This window comes from Tursiops truncatus, chromosome 21 (assembly GCF_011762595.2).
Source record: "Tursiops truncatus isolate mTurTru1 chromosome 21, mTurTru1.mat.Y, whole genome shotgun sequence".
Taxonomy (NCBI): domain Eukaryota; kingdom Metazoa; phylum Chordata; class Mammalia; order Artiodactyla; family Delphinidae; genus Tursiops; species Tursiops truncatus.
The window spans coordinates 5568634-5586817 of NC_047054.1; the positions used below are offsets into that span (position 1 = coordinate 5568634).

The 18184-nt window shown below is 41.0% G+C and overlaps 1 protein-coding gene across 1 annotated transcript in view; it reads left to right on the forward strand.

Annotated features, from left to right (window-relative positions):
• Nucleotides 1-374: 374 nt before the first annotated feature.
• ASB5 (ankyrin repeat and SOCS box containing 5) overlaps nucleotides 375-18184 on the forward strand; it is a 51628-nt gene continuing 33818 nt past the window's right edge. The window contains exon 1 of the mRNA XM_004312492.4: nucleotides 375-788. Coding sequence (XP_004312540.2) covers nucleotides 440-788 — 349 coding nt within the window. The 5' untranslated portion in view covers nucleotides 375-439. The remainder of the gene's footprint in view (nucleotides 789-18184) is intronic.

The window sequence follows — 18184 nt, forward strand, 5'->3', positions numbered from 1 at the left end:
GTCTATCCACTTACACATTTTATTTTTCCTGACAACGGTGGAAGCCGCAATTTGGCGAATTTGATGAGTGATCATTAAACCATCAAGTCTTGGACTATTTGGTAATTTAGCTCATGGCCTACAAATACTACCATTTTCAAGGTTTGAATTGATGGGCGTAATTTTTCCTTGATATTATGAAGAGCACTTACATTAACACCAGGAACCCCTTTTACGCAAAGCCTTCAGAGTGCCGCTGACACTGACCCCCCCCCCCCCCCCGCAAAGGGAAACAACAATCTGTATATAAATTTCAGTACCTGATTCTGAATTTCAGGGCAGGGGGGCGGGATGTCATTTTGTAGCCAGCACGGAAAGTCAGGAGTGTCGGGAAGCGGCACGTGTTGCCATTGCCCCCGCGGAAGAGTGTCAGACCAATAGCCGTGTGCGAAGCACTTTTATGGACGGTATAAATATTTTGAGCTGGAGGCATCGTTACCAGCTGCTATTTTCCTTCCTCAGGACCAGCTGTCCAGGAGCATCCCGGACCGGAGCCAGGCACATTCGGGACTTGGATCTGACCAAGGGCGGCAGCAGCCGGGCTGGTGCAGCGATGTCGGTGGTCGAAGAAAGCCGGCCCTTTGCTCAGCAGCTCTCTAACGTCTACTTCACCATCCTCTCGCTGTTCTGTTTCAAGCTCTTTGTGAAAATCAGCCTCGCCATCCTCAGTCACTTCTACATAGTGAAAGGCAACCGCAAGGAGGCGGCCCGGATAGCGGCTGAATTTTACGGAGTAACCCAAGGACAAGGTATGTGCACGGCCTGCGCTCGTGTTTCGTGTTGACTTTATCTTGCACGCACAGTCCAAGCAAACATCCCATGTTTCCCTTAGGGACTGCTTCAGAGCGAATATTCTGCCAACTTCTCATTGCGGGAAATATTTAACTCCCTTCATGGCCTCATAAAAAAGAAAATTACTTTTTCTGGGTTAATGAAATCAAGGCATCATTGCAGAAGAGCCTCACGGAAGCATAGTTTTAAATATATATCAATATTTTCCTATTCATAAATATTTCCTAACTTTTAACATTTCATGGGCCAAGCCATGCATTCACAGGCTTCAGTTACTGATTGCACTTCAACTGGCCTTTAATATACCTGAGATTTTATAATTTTTTAAATCAAGTCTTTAGTTATATGGAAAAATAATTGTTATAAGAGAAGATTTGAAGGTTTTATTGGTTTCTCACAATTTTTATTTGACCAAGGTTAACCGCTTCATTATAAAGTAAAGCACAATGTGGTGAATGTTAAGATTTATGGCATATGTTTTCCTGATGGAATTGTTGTTGCCTTTGCTCAATTTGTAAAAAATTGATTATATGAGGGTAGGAACATGAATTAACAAATGTTAACATGTAGGCGACCAAGTACATCCATCATGCTTCCTACAAGAAATTAAAGTGTGAGACTAAATGAGAAATGATCATTTTGACCCTCAACCTGAAAGGCTGCAAAACCACTTCCATTCTATTGCACTGATATTCTGTATAATAAAAGCAATTCTTAGGATGGGCTTCAAGTTGACATTTTAATTTCTTAGAGCCTTTTGGTTAATTTCTGGTTTGAAAATCATCAGGCAAGCATGCACATTTTACAGCCCTACCTACCTCTAAAGTAACTTTAATTTTCAGAATCAAAATACACTATCACATAATTAGAGAGTGTAATTTATTTTTTTAAAAAAAAAGAACGCTTAGAGTAGAAAGCTTGCCTTCTTAAAATCTGTTTTTCTACATTTTTCAATGTGTGGAATAACTTATTTTAAAATCTAGGCGACTCTGTAGATACATGGAAAGTTGAATAAAGGTAGAAAATCTTTTTTGGTGTATGAGATAGATAAGGAGAGTACATTTTTCCTGAGGAAGATTTTGTTCTTATGCAAAGTGAGGAACTTAATCTAAATGCCAGGATGAAACTCTCACAAGGAAGATGGAATCTAGAGAAATAGACAATATTTAATCCTTCACCCACCAGCTCTGCTTCAGACCAGGTATAACTATTTAAATGTGGCATACACCATGTTGGGAAATGGAATATTTTGTTGTTTAAAAACCAGCAAACATAGGAGACTAGATTTTAAAACAAAATCCATATTTTAATTTTTTAAACCCGTATTTTTAGATATAAGACTAAATAGGCTATGTGATCATAAGGTGAGAAAGTTTACTGTCACGGGCAGCCCATAGCTCATTACCTTATACTCAAATCTCGTCTACATATTGTGAGAATTGCCGTGCGTAAAAACTGAAGTATTGGCTAAAAATCCACCATTTTTGGTGGATTGAGAAGGGTTTTAGAGGAAGCTTTGGAGTCTCCTTTTGTACTTATTTACCAATATAAAGAAATACTTGTCCCCTCTTTAGCCTGATCTCAGTGTGCTCATGCTGGGAGGTCATGGGAATATGTGAAATGGCTTCCATGTTCCCGCCTACTTTTATGAGTCTGTGTTAAGATATATTAGAGCTCTAGGATTATATCCCAAAAAGGAGAGAAAGAAATCCACACTCACTAATAGAAAATACTTTTCCTGGGAATAAAAATGGGGAACATAGAGTTTTCAAATGTTTGTTTTCTGTTATTTTTAATTTTGTATCTGTTTAACAAAATTCTCCCTCCCTATAGCTTGCATTAGTCTATATACTAAACAATACAATATATTATTATAATTTTTATTCAGTGTAAGCATAGTTCGTCTCCAATTTTATTTTAATATTAGGAGGACAGTCAGGAACCTTACAAGCTCTTTCTTGGTCTACCTCTAAGAATTAATTCTTCCTTGCCTAGGAAATTATTACTGTCTCTATTTTAACATAGCTTTTTCTTTTATTTACTACTACTAAACTTATTTTTATTTTGTTTATGTTTTTATGATTTATCAGGCTTAATCATCTTTGTTTAATCTAGCAATTTCCTCCTTCCTAGCAGAGATTATCACCTTCATTCCATTCTGAATTAGGTTTCTCATTCCTGCTTTCAAGAATTATCACCTTCATTCCATTCTGAATTAGGTTTCTCATTCCTACTTTCAAGACTTAGCCAGATCATTCCACAACATTTCTGATGTGGAGCTGCCAAAATCCATGAAATAGGAGATGATGTGTGTATTTTCACGTCTTTCATAATCATGGAAGACCCTGTTGACAACTTTCTGGATGTCCTCCCCATGAGCTGTAGTGCTTTGGTATGAAATAAAAGGAACTCTGTCTTCCCAGATACGGTTGCAAATCAGCTCATTGTATTAGACAAATATGGAATGAGCTTTCTTAATGCACTTTCCAATCAGGCTTGAGACCAAGGTATGATTACACAACAAGAATACTGAAAAGCAACATGGTAACTAAAATCGCTTAAGACTGTTCCCTTCTTGATCCCTTTGCTATGCCTATAAACCTTAGAAATCTGCCTTTTCATCCCTTTATTAACTCTGCCATCGTACTGAAGGGGCTCGATAGGATTTTCTGTGTATCTGTCTCCCTGTATGGTTCTTGCTGTTAAGTGTGCTGGTGATAGTGTCCACATAGCAGAGGTCTAGTCTGTGTTCAAAGCTAACACTTGACTTTGAGACTGAGTGAGACTAACGAGTGGAACGATGTCTCTAGCTGTAACATCAGACAGTACGGAGAGCAGGGGAAGACGCAGGGGAGAACACTGATCTTCTGATATCGCTCCAAGGGCTTGGAAGAAGCCATGTGCCACTAGTGACCCACGGACACTTGGAGAGAGAGCTCCCCTCCTCTGCTAAGGGTCGTGCCTTTCAAGCTCTATCTTAGGCTCTGAGGAGAGTTCAGTAGTTTTACCTACATGTGGACAAGGTCAGTTCTAAGCGCCTGTTTACTGAGCACCCCTGGTATGGAGGCATTGAAGAAACAGGATATAAAAAAGGGAAAATGTATTGTTCCCAACTGTAAGTAGGTTATTCTAGTTGAGGAGATGGTATATCTACATATAATACTTACTTTCCAGATACACTAAATACCAAATGAGCCTAAAGACCGGAAAGGTCAGTTTCCGATTTGGACCTTCAGAGACATTTTTATGGAGGAGAAAGATCTTGAGTTGACCCCAGGAACCCAGGAACGAGCAGAGGCAGGAGTTGGAGTGCACCTAGGATATTAAGAGACAGTAGATTTGACTGGAGTCGAAGTTTCATGCAGGAGAAAAATGGTAATAAATTGGGCACAGATATGAAAGAATTTGAACATCAGGCCAAGCAATTCAAACTCAACTTCGAAGGCAGTAGGAGTCACTGAGAGTGTTTGGTATGAGTGAAGGTAGGAAAATGGGAAGAGACACGTACAAAACGCTAATTTAAGCTTGATTTATATAGTAGTGATCTTTGGAGTTGGGCAGTGGGACAGGTTTGAAGTAGGTAGACCAGTTAGGCCCGTGCCCCTCATAAAGAGATGAGGACCTAGACTTGTTTGGTGGTGGTGGTGGTGTGGATAGAAAAGAAAGGATGACAACAAAAAATAAATAAAAAGGAGAAAAGGAAAAAGAATGAATCTGATGATACCTTAAATAGCATTGGCAGAGAGAGTAAATGTTACCTTAGGGTCTCCCAGAATTAGTTATAACAAAGGAAAAGCCTGTCATCCAGAAAGATGAATTACCCACCCAGGCGAGCCTGCAGTTCCCAGCCTCTGCCACCCCAGAGAGCTGGGTCTTCAGCGGCTTGGTGAGTCTGGTGGGTCACCTGTCTCTAGTGTGAAATGTCAGTGTGAATCAAGAAGTCATAGAACTAGAATCTGAATTCCAGCCTTGCCCTTGATTTATTTACTGTTTATTCCCTTTGTTCCACCTTTTTATCACCAAGCGACATTCTGGTTATGACTTGGCTCTCCATCCGTGTCTGTCCACAGAGAGGGAATGTGCTGGCTTTTGCCCCTGGAGTGTTTCAGTCCATCTGACATTTATGGTTCTCGCTGTAAATTACTATGTTTGCATCTTGACATCACTCTTTAGTGCTCTGTGCTCTTTGAGTTGTAAGTCCACCTCTGAGATGTGATTTTGCTCCAGCTTTGCTGACAGATCAGGTTTCCAAGCCTGCAAGGCCATGGGCCAAATGTTAGAGGGTGGAAAATTCATCGAGGTAAGGTCTCTGTGAGGCTGCTTGAGAAACAATCTAGGGACACCCAACCTCTTTGGGTTGCTCCTTTCAGAGTTGAGGCTTTATATAGACTACAGAATGTATGTAGAATCATCTGGTAGAATATTTGTGCTTGTGATTTCATAAATTTGATTTCAGGGTTGCCATTAAGCATGCTTTGTTTGTTTTTTGGTGAGTCTGTTGTTGACACTTGGAAATAGGATATGGGGTAAACGTGCACCACTAGTCAAACGGCAAAAGGACTTGTCATTCCAGAGAATAGTGTAACCTGGGTAGGAAAAGCAGCTAGAATTTTGTATGATGTAATATTCTTTCTCCATCGGTAAAGTCCATCCCAGGTTTAAAAACAGCTTTAAGAATTTAACTTTACAGCAGACGCCAGCAAGTGCAGCAGTCATATCCATTATACCTGTGCCCAAGGAACAACTTGTTTCATATGATTTTTCGTGCTACCATGTTGGTTGTCTATGAGGTTAGTTATGTTGGGAACATTTCTCAGAATCTCAGCAATGACACACTTCAAGCCAACCTGTAGAATGACTTCTTTCATGCTGTTCATCGTATAAAGGTGTAAAAATACCTTGAAGATGTGAGAGTTTGGGGACACATTTTCTATACTTAGGTGGGAAAACACCACCTGAGAATAACTGGAATCAATGGAACTGCTCTTCTATCACAACAGACACGACATTATAATCAAAAGTGCTACCAAAAAACATTTTAAGAGACTTTAATTCTGCCCATGTTCTGCTATTTTTTGGAAATGCCAGAGCACTTTTTCTGGAAGGAACCATTATAATACTGTGAATTAGAACAGGAATCTGGGAACAAACTTTCCAAGTTTACAAAAGACTTTGTCATAGTTTAATGTATTAATATTGTTCCTCTTCCTGTATATTTGGAGAAATGCATGGAGTTTTGGAATTAAAGAACTCGGCATAGCTCATGATAGCTTAGGAGGGATGAGTTTTCCTAGGGCTATTCTTCCCATACCTTTTACTTGTGTGTCTTCTATGTCAAAGGCCTGTGCTAGGCATGAAGGATAAAATATACAAACAAACCACAGTCCCTCTCCTAAAGATGTGTATAGTGTAGTGGGAGAGACAGAGAGAGAAAATCAAGTAATTTAAAGCATGGTGAGTGCTATTATACAAAGTGGAAGAGGTGCTCGGGGAGCACGGAAGAGCAAGTATGCGGATAAGAAGAGCTCTGCCTGGGGTTCACCAGTTAAATAAAAGCTGTGCTAAGCCCATGCATATTCTCTCCACAATCGTGCATGTGTCCTTATTCATAATGCTTGAAAGCTCCCCTGTTCCCCATTGTTACTCTCTGTTCTTTCCATCGCTCAATCTACTATTATTATTATTTCTAAGAATTTGTTTTTTTAGGAAAGAGCAAGTGTGCTCATTGCTTATCCACTAAGCCTTTTGAAGAATGACAAGTATTCTGGGGAACAATTTCAAAATGAAGTTTATATATAGGTGACATTGTGATAGTCAACTCTTAAATTTTTATATAATGAGGACAGTTAAAGGATGAAAACTAAGTCTCTGCTTTCCAATCTGCTATCTTTTTCAGAAGGTGGTAAATTATTAAAATAAGCTGCTTTTCTTATTAATTGACATAACTGATACAATTTTGAATTTAATTCAGTTCAATAAATACTTGGATACCTACTCTGTTCCTGGCACAATATTATGTGCTACATGTACGTGGACGGATACGTATATGTGTATATATGTGGGTGTACATGCAAATAGTTACCATATATAGTGTATGAGTTGCTTTTTGAGTAACAGGAGACTTGGGTCAGCGGAGCCAAACCTTGCACATATAAAACAAGCAAACAGCAAGCAAGTAGAAATTCATGAGGTGCTAAATTGAACACAGTGAAGTTCTGCAATGAATGTTCTCTAAGAAAGTCCGTTGGAAGTATCAGGCCCTTCCTGAGAGAAGGTGCAGCTCAAGGTGAAACTTCAAAGGCAGAACATATCTGGTTATGTACAAGTGTGGATGGAACCAAGCTGACTCTAAAGAAAAAGAGAACTTTTAGTTGTGGAACTGAACAAGCGTGGCTCATGGGGGCAAATGTTAAAGGATAAATGTTAGGTGAGGAGACAGAGACAGATGGTTGGTGCCAAAGTGAAAAATAAATACACATGTTCTCAAATCACACATCCAAAGTAAAGGGTTCTATTAAGAGTTTTCTAATGGCTTTACTGGATTCAGCCTACAAGAAAGAGTCACTAGGTAATGATGAAAATCAGTGCCACCATGAGTATTTTACAAAATCCTGTGTGTAATGAGTCAACATGTCATTACATGTGTTCCGTGAACTACATCTCAGAGAAGGTCGAATACCTCCTGGGCGCTGAGTCAGCTGTGCACATCCTCAGGGTGGCTCCATGGCAGCTCCTTGGATTCTGGCTTCAGTCTCAGCACATTAAGCTCATTTTCTAACCTGGGGAAGAGAGAGGAAAGTTTATCCCCAGTAACACATGGACCATGTCAATGAAAGCAGGGGGGTTATTTGGAACGCCTCTTCCTCCAAAATCACCCTCCAATAGATTTTTTTTAAAAAAGAAAGTGTTTGGTTACAGGCTATGTAGAACTTTTGGCATTTCTTCTTTACCAGCTGCATAAAGAACAAATCATTCATTCTCTCCAGCCCTCTCACAGCAACGCTACAAAGCAGACCACTGGCTTTTGAGACTGGAAGTGCCCCAAGAACATCAGCTCAGGGAAGGAGAGGCTTACAGAGTCTCATAAATTGTTAAATTGTTAGCTCTTCCAGGTGGCCTGTAATTAAGCCAGTCCATTCTGTGAAATTTAGGTTGAAGAGGACATATATTAGAAGGGTCTCTTCTCTCAATCCTGTAATTCTTCATTGGCTACTGTGGGATGAGATTTTAAAAATCTGTCCCCTAAGTAGATTTAGGAGTTTTCTAGAAGAGCCTCAGGGACTGAGAGACTAGGGCGGTGCCTGGGGACAAGTTCCCATGGGCCCCCTTTCCCTTCCTGAACAGAACAACTCTACTTCCGTGAATCTTCGGACGTTGGACTTCAAGAGACATTTTTCCTTAAAGAAAAGAAGAAGATAATGTTTAAAACTAAACTGTCCCAGTTTATTTAAAATATTATGTGAGTTACATGCATCTTTACAGACCCTAACCACCCTGTAAAATGAGTCATAACTGAATATCCGTTCCACATTCTTTCCTAGGGATTAGAACAACAGCAAACATTTGGGGCCCGTCAGGAATGGACATAACTATGTCAGATGGCACAAAGGCAAACTTCTCTCCATGCGAGCAGCTAAAATTTCCATGTCACCATTACTTACTGAGCAAAATAGAAGCATTCAGAAATACATAAACTCTTTCCAGAAGGCTCATGGTCTTAAACTATGGGCAGAGTACAAACAAACTGAAATTCAATATGGAAATGCCATTGATGTTCTTAAATAGAAACACCAGGTCATCTCCGTCCTCAAGTGTGCAGCTTGATTTAAATGAAAACTGACAATGATGCAATTAAAGTTAAGGCCTGTGCGTTGAAACTCTGCTCCTCGAACGTTCCTCGTTAGTTGATCGAGGCAGGTCGTCTGCTGCCAAAGTGCTAAAGGATGCCGTTCTTCCTCTAAAGAGTTCTCAACACACTGTGATAGCAGTTAAGTAACGAGCATGTAAGTCCTGATGACGCTGTGAGTGAATTCCTCAGGAACAACCCCACACATCTTTGATTAACCGCTGGAAGATTGATGAGCCACTTCTGTTTTCCAAACTCGACCTCCTTCACTAGAGAAATGATGATTCCCCGCATCCATCAAGAGAAAGCAGTAATTTATAGAACGAAATGATGTCCCGAAGGAATTTCTGAATTTCAGAAAGCTTGGTGTCTTATTTCCCTCGTGAGCCGTGATCCAGGATGGGGAATTAGGACAAAGAAAAGAGCCAGTTCCTTTAGAGTGCAAATACATAAAATCACAGATCTGTTGAGTCTGGGAAGGGAGTGAATGCTTCTTCATAGTGACTCTCCAAGAACTAAAAGAAAAGGAGCTAAAGGAAAATTCGAGCATTTATCTCTGTGTCTTTTCCCTGTAGTTATGATGAAACTGCTCATCCAGTAAAATCTAGTAGGGGAGTGAAGTTTTAGGGCTACTTACCATTTTTCAAAGAAATCAACAAAATGAGACTGGTTGGCGTTGGAGAGACTATCTCCTGTATAGTGAATATTAAGTCCTAAAACGATGCTTGCGTATCTAATTGGTGTGACATTCCAGGAATGTGAAAGAAAGGGAAATCTGTTTAAGTAAGCTCAAATTTAGGGTCCATTGGAAGTAACGAACATATTTTTTAAATGATTTTTGTTTATGAAAGTTAATTAGATTCAATGATTGAGATTTTTGTAATCATCTGAAGTTTAATTTTTAAAAGCACACACATGAGCAAAAACCTGATTCTATAGCATTATAATGAATACTTTGATTATTTTAAAAAAAATAAGATTTTCAAAAGACAAAGTATTTAACTAGAAGGAGAAAAAAAGTTTGTAATTATCTAAAGCTCATGAGGCAAACTTGATTCCTGCCAAAAACTTGGACATTGAATTGTAACAGGACTACAGGGGGAAACTGCTGTTATTCTAGAGAAGGAAATTATAATTGACTAAGCGAAAAGTCAATTGGTCCTTGAAATAACTGAAATGGCAAATAGGAAAAACAATGCCTTGAATATTGAAGAAACTCAGCAAATATTTGTGGAATGAATAAAAGACCCCTGCGTAAATCACACTGCTGGTAACATAGCGATTTAGTCACATATAAATTTTTCTATCATGGCACTTTCGAGATGTGTGGTCTTAGGAAAGTTGTTTAAAGTCTAGCCTCAGTTTCTTCATCACTAAAATGGACATAATGATATTTATTTCAGAGGGTTACCGTAAATTTTATACGGGATATAGTGTATTACCTAAACCACATGCCACAGTGTCTGGCCCCATGAATGTTAATTCTTTATATTGTACTTTAAAAAATTTTAAAAAACAGTACAAAAGTTCCCACAATTTAGTAACACAGAGAAGCATCAATAAGAAAAGATGGTGGAATTATCATGTTATATCTGCTAAACAGTCGCCATAAGCAGGTAATCACACTAGGACAAGTAAGTGTTCTGTCCCAGCGTCATGCTGGCTCTTCAGGTATATGATTTCAGAACTTACGTGGTTGGTTTTATTTAAATGTCAATTTAAGAGTAACAAGCCGGAGCCCAGTGAAAGTTTAAGTTAAGTTGTCAACTGTTTCCAGTTAGTAACGAAAAGCATAGAATTTCAAGCCAAATCCAACCGGCTCCTGAGATTTTTCTCTCAGCCACGTGGCTCTCCCACCGCTGGTCTTTCACATGGTGTGAACAGCGGCCTTGACAAAAGCAAGCCTCAGGCTCCCCAGGTCTCTGTGCCGTCCACGGGATTTGTCTGCTGGCCCCTTCCAAACAGAATTTTAACTATTTAATATGCAAAATTTCCCCTAAATACAAGCAAAAAATGAGAAGTTGGTTCTGTGTCTTGAAGACTCAAGATATTCTTGTGATTCAGACATTTTTCTCTGACAGGCTTCACAAAAAAGAAGATTTTCTGAGCCATCACCTGGGATCGGAGCAAAGGGAGATAGCAGGCTTGGTTAGGATGCCGAGGACCTGGAGGGGATGCTACGTGGGTGGGCCAGTTCACAGCACGGGGTTTGTTTTGTTTTGTTTTGTTTTGTTTTTTGCGGTTCGCGGGCCTCTCACTGCTGTGACCTCTCCCGCTCCAGAGCACAGGCTCCGGACACGCAGGCTCAGCGGCCATGGCTCACGGGCGCAGCCGCTCCGCTGCATGTGGGATCCTCCCGGACCGGGGCACGAACCCGTGTCCCCTACATCGGCAGGCGGACTCTCAACCACTGCGCCACCAGGGAAGCCCCAGCACGGGGTTTTAAATGACTTGCACACATTTTTTCTACCATCATATTACTCTGTCTAAGAAACTCCTCTTGCCAGAAATTCTTTGGACAGAAATGTTTTCCTGGGCAAACTGGTCAGGTACCTGGTTATGAGTAGACTGTAGAAAGCCTGGGCTTTTCTGGAAGGGCTTTATGATGAGTGTGTCACGGCGTGTGACAGTGACATGGAACAGCACACTTCCAGCTGCTCTGTTACCGTGGCCACCAGAGAAAGGGCTGAAGCTTCTTAACCTCCAACATCTCAAAGCCCGGGATGTTAACTTCCTCCGCCAAACTGTCCTCCTCACCCTTTTATTTTTTTCTTTAATCCCTGGCAGCTTTTTGGAAAGGGAAGACAAAAACCAGTACTGACAGCACTAACAGTGAAGAGCTGAGCCAGCCTGTTCAGGGATTTGGCTTTTTTCCTTTATTTTCTCTGTTTTTTTTCTGCCAGCTGGTCTCTCCAGGAAGCAAGCAAAACATAGTTTTTCACTGGACATACCTTACAAAAAAGTGTTTTTTTTTTTCTTATGAAGAAAGAGGGAAAAAACCCTTTTTCTTAAAAAAAAAAAAAAAAGCGGACTATATCTGGGAAGAGGATGCAGAATTATATCATAGAATCATTGAATAACCTCAAAGTCTATCAGTATTTTAAATTATCTGGGAACCTAGGCACAGGTTTGCAAAATAGCCCTCCAAGAACTTTTAAGGAACCCTTGCTTCTTTATTGGGCCACGGCAAGGATTATCTGAAGCTGACTAAGCCTCTACTAAGAGAATAGTAAATCACAAATAGTGATCGTGTCTTCTTTCTTCAGCAAGAGACCATTAAGCTGTACATAGTACCACGGGGGAACAGGAATATTAAGGCTGTTCGTTGGCAGGTCTCGGGCTAGCGTCCCTCCTGCAGCGTCCATGACCAAGCTCAAGCGCAAGTCAGAAACCAGCTTTACTACTGAAAGCTTGGCAGGAACATGGTGATGGACAAGGAACTTGCTCAGATCAGAATGTCTTACGGTGACTTCACAAACCGGAAAGTAGCATTTCTGAGATCACAGCAGTAAGTGACGATTCCCCCAGATTTTCGGAAGGTAGCCCAGACTAGCGTAGTCTTCGGTAGACTCTTAAGGAATAATGCTGCAGATAGAATACTGGCCATTCGTTTTATGAGGTGATAGAAATCCAGCTCCGTGTTGTAATATCAGAAATTGAAATATTCTGTAAGATATGCTATCTTTCAAAATAGCCAAATCTTAGGAGCTTTTAAAGCTATGTTTACAACTTGCTAAAACACCAATCAAATGTATATACACCAGAATACGTGCACAGTTTTGCTTCATACATTGTGTATAAAGCAGCTTTTGGTAAATTACTGAATTTTTATATGATCATGTAAACTTGTTACTTAAAGGAGTTCCTTTGGAAATAATCAATTCATTTTGTAAATATACATTTTTATGTACTACATTTTCTTAAATTGAGGTACATCTGTGTTGCTTCTCTAGTAAATATTCTGTGGTTAATAATGGTAGAAGGAGGAGAAAATGAGAAACGGAAAAAAGTAAACATCCTCTTTACCATAAAGTGAACCCTTAGTTTCTCAAATTCTCGGCAATTGAACTTAATAGGGGGTGGTCAGCAAGTGTCTTTCTATTTCTAGCTTTGACTCGACCTACCCCACACTTTCTAGTGATGATGTCATATTTTTATTGTAATCCACGAAGTCTTTCCACATACACGATCCCTTTTCATCTTATCACTGACCTCTACAAACTACTAGATGGTATTATGCTTCTCTTACAGAGATGGTAACAGAGGCTTAAATACATAGACTTGCTCAAGGTTATTGATCAAGTTAGAGGAAAGTGAGTCATGAGCCCTGGTCTTCTGACGTTGCCTCTGACATCGCCCATCTTGACCATTTGCAGCATTTTGTTTGTTTCATTTATACTATGAAACAAGCAGTGTTCTTTTTCCAGAGCTATCTCTGTGGCGGGTTGCAGTCTTTGTAATAATCCTTCCTAGACCCAGAATTACTTAATACTTTCTGTGCTGTTTTTTCCCCATCTGTGTGGTATCCCAAACAGATTCAACATTGACTGTCCCACCAAGTCAGCTCATCACCAGCTTGTGTGTCTCGTGAAGACAGAGGTTCCTTTCACTCTCAGAGGTTGGAAAGATGCCTAGCACATGGCGGGTCCTAAGTAAATATCCAAGGAAGGAAGGGAGAAGGGAAGAAGGGGAAAAGGAAGGGAGAGGGTGAGGGGATTCAAATTTAAAAATACGGATCTTACTACCACTTACCCCGGGGCATTGCCAATTCTAACCTTGCCTCGGCCAGCGGTGTGGCCCCTCTACATGCTGAATAAATGTTAACGGAGGGACTCTCAGAGTTAATTCTCAAAGAACAAATGAAGACCGAAAGTCAGTACTGCCCAGAAATTAAATCTATCACGAATGCCCCCACTCCTTCTTCCTAATCAGACCTACTGTCCCTTTTCTCTGATTCCTTTCAACTTTATGCCTTGGCATTAGCCCTCCTCCCCAAATAAAACAGACCCTCCATGTACATGTTTTAACAGGAATAGTTAATGGCTGTGAATATCTTCAAACATCTTCTTCATTTCATATCAACTCAAAGATCTCTTGCCTTGTGGTGAGGAAAGCTAGTTGTTTACCTTTTGATTTCTCATTTTAAGTGAGTGCATTTTTATTATTAATATTTTAAACTCTCTGAGCCAAACTTCAACTATTATGAAACGTTTTCTCTCTGTTCATTTAAAATTGAATGCTCAACATGGTACTTCAGAGTGTGTATCGTGAACTGAAAACACACCAGACACCAGATATCAGAACTATAACTGACAGGGGATCGCTCTTTTTCTGTCTCTACAGCAAACCAGGAAATTGTCAAGTCTTAGAAGGTGTTACAGAAGGGGTTTGGCTGATGTAACACTTGTTCTCAATACCTGCTGAGAACAATTCCTCTGGACTTCAGTTCTTCATCCTTTAAGCCACTCTGTATGTTACTCCTGGACCCCAGATTCTTTCTTTCTTTATTTGGCTGCACCGGGTCTTAGTTGTGGCATGCGGGTTCTTAGTTGCGGCATGCGAGCTCTTAGTTGCGGCATGCGAGCTCTTAGTTGCAGCATGCGGGATCTAGTTCCCTGACCAGGGATCCAACCCAGGCCCCCTGCATTGGGAGCGCGGGGTCTTAACCACTGGACCACCAGGGAAGTCCCTGGACCCCAAATTCTTTAGTACCTGTTTAAGTTAGCAGAGTGGTAGGAATAATAAAAATAAGTAAAATTTTAAAAAATCTTACTTTTGCCTATACACACAACTGGCTCCTCATACACGGGCAGCTAGAGGATTGCAGTAGGAGGAATGGTCTGTTTCAGTGTCAGGAGCTCTCTTCTCTGGGGTTAAGGTAACAACAGAGCCGTAGCCCCCCAGCGTGGGGTGGGCCTCCTATTGGGACGTAGTTGGGTGAGGACAGACTGCCCGCAGGACACTGGGCTGCTCTGCCTGAGTGTATGGGACATCGCCTTGCCAGGCAAATTTGGGGCTGAGGCCAGTACCCCTGGGACTCTTGACTTCCTATGCTCTCTGCTCTAAGACCTACTTCTGCAAGCATGTTCACATGTCAGAAACACACATCAGTGTGCCCCCTCTTCACTTTTCATGACAAATGTCAAGATAAAACAAACTAGCTGCTGCCAGCGCCTAAACCTACCCTGAGCATGTGGTTAGTGGTGATAAAACTATTTGTGGCTAGAACTGCGGGGAGGAGATGCATTACGTGTAAACTGTTCGGCCATTAAGCCCTTGTCCGTGGCGCATATCAGATTTTCCTCCCCGCAGCTGTCGTCCTCTGACTGGAGAAGACGGGTTGCTAGTTTCATTCCTTGTATGGGTTTGTGGCCTTTTTAAAACTTCACGCTGGCATTTGGGAGAGCTAGAACAGTGTGATAACAAAGTGTGTAAAGAGAAGGAAAGGACAAGAAAAGTGTCATTTATGAGAAGAGTAAACACTACCCCAGTTCTTGGTTACTGCTCCAGGGGCTGTTCTAAACGTGTACAATTATAACCTCATTTAATCCTGACGAAAGTCTGATGACGTAGGTGCCATCGGTTATTAGGTCTGTTTTCGCCTCCCTTATTTTATGTTCACTGGTTTCGATATGTCTGCCTGTGGTTAAGGAGCAAATGTCACGCGTTGGAAAAGCACATGCAGGAAGCAGACAGTCTCCGTTCCAGTCTTGCTTTGCTGGTAGCGCTCTGGGTTGCTCTGAGGACACCCCTACACTCTCTCAACTTCAGTTTTTTTGTGTCTTCAACTTCAGCTTCTCTATCTGCAAAATGGAGGAGTTGGGCAAGATCGGTGGGTTTGGGACCTTTTATTTTTAAGCCATTGACTGTGTGTGTGTGTGTGTGTGTGTGTGTGTGTGTGCGCGCGCGTGCGCGTGTGTGTGTGTGTCTGAATCTGGAAGCTCAAATTGTAAAGCTGCTGGAGTGGAAGCTGCATCGTTGGAAGAGAGAACCCGTGTTTTACAGATGCACTCAAGGTAGCTCTGCTGAACTCATAGGGCTTTTTGAAGCCATCCGTAAATCACAGAAGTTGATGGTATCTGAAGTCCACTCTTTGCTCTGAAACACATAGCGTTTCTTTCACGTTACGTTAACTACTGGTGAATCCTTTTTGTACCAGAGAAGCTTTTAACACTCAGAACCCAAGCTACTCGTTGTGAATTTATCACCCCCGTGACGTCACCTGCCTTAATCCAGAGCACGTAGAATGTTCTCACCTGAGCTGCTCAGAACAACTGTCGTGAGTCACCGAATACGTGTAACTGCAGTGATTTGCGAACAGTCCCTGCACTCTTGCAGACGAGTTTTCGCGTTTTTACTCTGAGGATCACCCAGGGTCATTTGACGCATGCTGTTGGCAGTTTTGCCCTCGAGCCACGCTTGGGCACTGTTCCATCCTCCCCACTGTGCACACTTTCGGTGCTAAGAGGCAGTCCCTGGGTCATCTTGGGTGCTCTGTGTGTCCCGTGGAGGTGAACAGTAACCCCTCTGCACATCTGGGAGAAGGTCTGAAGTCTCTCACTGCCCTCAGTCGTAGAGCAGGTGTTCGGCAGATTTAGGCTGTCAGGGTGAGCAGGGAGGCCCCAAGAGTAAAGGACATCAGGGTAAGAAGAGCCAAGTGCTTCCTTATCTCTTACTGGGGTGTTATGTTTTCTGCTAACCTCATCCTCTATTTTAAAATCTTTTTGGCTGCCCTCTCTTTATTAATTCGCATCTTCTTAATCAAAAAATAAACTACATCAGGAAAAAAAATGAACAGAACTCATTTATAGAATTTAATAAAAGACTGTAAAGCAGAAATCTGTTTAACCACGACCCAAGTCAAGAAGTGGAGCATGGAGTCTTTGTAAACCTTTATAACCACAGGTAAACCTTTATAACCACAGGTAAACCTTTATAACCACAACACCCTCCCTGTCCCCAAAGAGAGGGCAACTAACTTTTATTGTAATCATTTTCTGGCCTTTCTTTCTGGTTTTCACTCCTCTGAATACATCCCAAATTGATAAGGTTTCATTTGGTCTGTTTTTGTTTTTTTAATATTTATTTATTTAATATTTATTTTTGTCTGCGTTGGGTCTTCGTTTCTGCGCGCGGGCTTTCTCTAGTTGCGGCGAGCGGGGGCCACTCTTCATCGCGGTGCACGGGCCTCTCACTGTCGCGGCCAGTCTTGTTGCGGAGCACAAGCTCCAGACGCACAGGCTCAGTAGTTGTGGCTCACGGGCCTAGTTGCTCCGCGGCATGTGGGATCTTCCCAGACCAGGGCTCGAACCCGTGTCCCCTGCATTGGCAGGCAGATTCTCAACCACTGCGCCACCAGGGAAGCCCCTGGTCTGTTTTTAAATTTTATATGCGTTGAGTCATCCACTAAACACTCTCTCATGACTTGCTTTTTTTCACTAACTGATATGATAGGAAGATTGATCTATGCATATATGAAGTTCACTCATGTTCAATGCTATAAATTCCATTCCCAAGTTAGAGTAATTACAAATGATATTGCTCTAAACGTCCAGTACAAATAAGTTGGTATAGCTCTAGGACTGGAATTGCCAGGTCAAACAGCATGAATATCTTTTGTTTTTTTACCTAGTGTTACACTGTTTTCCAACAGGGTTGTATCTATAGTGAAACCAGCAGCATATAAGAATTTGTGGTGCTTCCCATTGTTGCTAATATTTGGTATTGCCAATAGTCTTAATTTTTGCCGATCTAGCGAGCATGTAGGGATATCTTGTGGTTTAATTTTCATTTCTCTAATAATGCCATTTTCATGTTTATTAGCCATCTGTACTTCTCTTTTGTCATGTGCCTGCCAAATATTTTGCCATCTGTTCAACTGCATCATCTGCTCCTTTTTTGTGGGTTTTTAGGAGTTATTTTTATATTCTAACAATTAGATAGAAAATGAAAAAAACACTTGAAGGAGCTCCTTATAAATATCCTTTGTGGCTTGTCTTTTCGCTTTTTATGGTTTTTCTTTTGGTGAACCGAAGTTCTTAATTTAAAAATAGTCAAATTTATAAATCTTTTCCATTTTGGTTCATATTTTGTGTGTAATTTATTTGTTACAACCCTGCTGTATTTCAAGATAACGGAAGTATTTTCCTGAATTCTCTTCTTAAAGCTTTCCTTTCCAGTTCTCCACTTGGAATTGAGTTTTGGAACGGTATGATGTACAGTTGCTGCAGACCCACTCTGAATAAGCGTAGGGCCTATCATGGGCTTTCTAACTGGTTACGTTTCCCCAGGCCTAAACCACATTATATTGGTTTCTACAGCTTTACACTACGTCTTGATACCTGGTAGAGCTATATCTATTTTAGAAGCAACTTCTGTGATTCCCAGAACACTTGTTGAGTTTATTGTTGGAATTCATTTAACCTGTCAGTCATTGATTTGAGAGAGGATTCACATCTTGGCAACACTTGACCTTCCAATGAATAAACATGATATGTTTTCCCATTT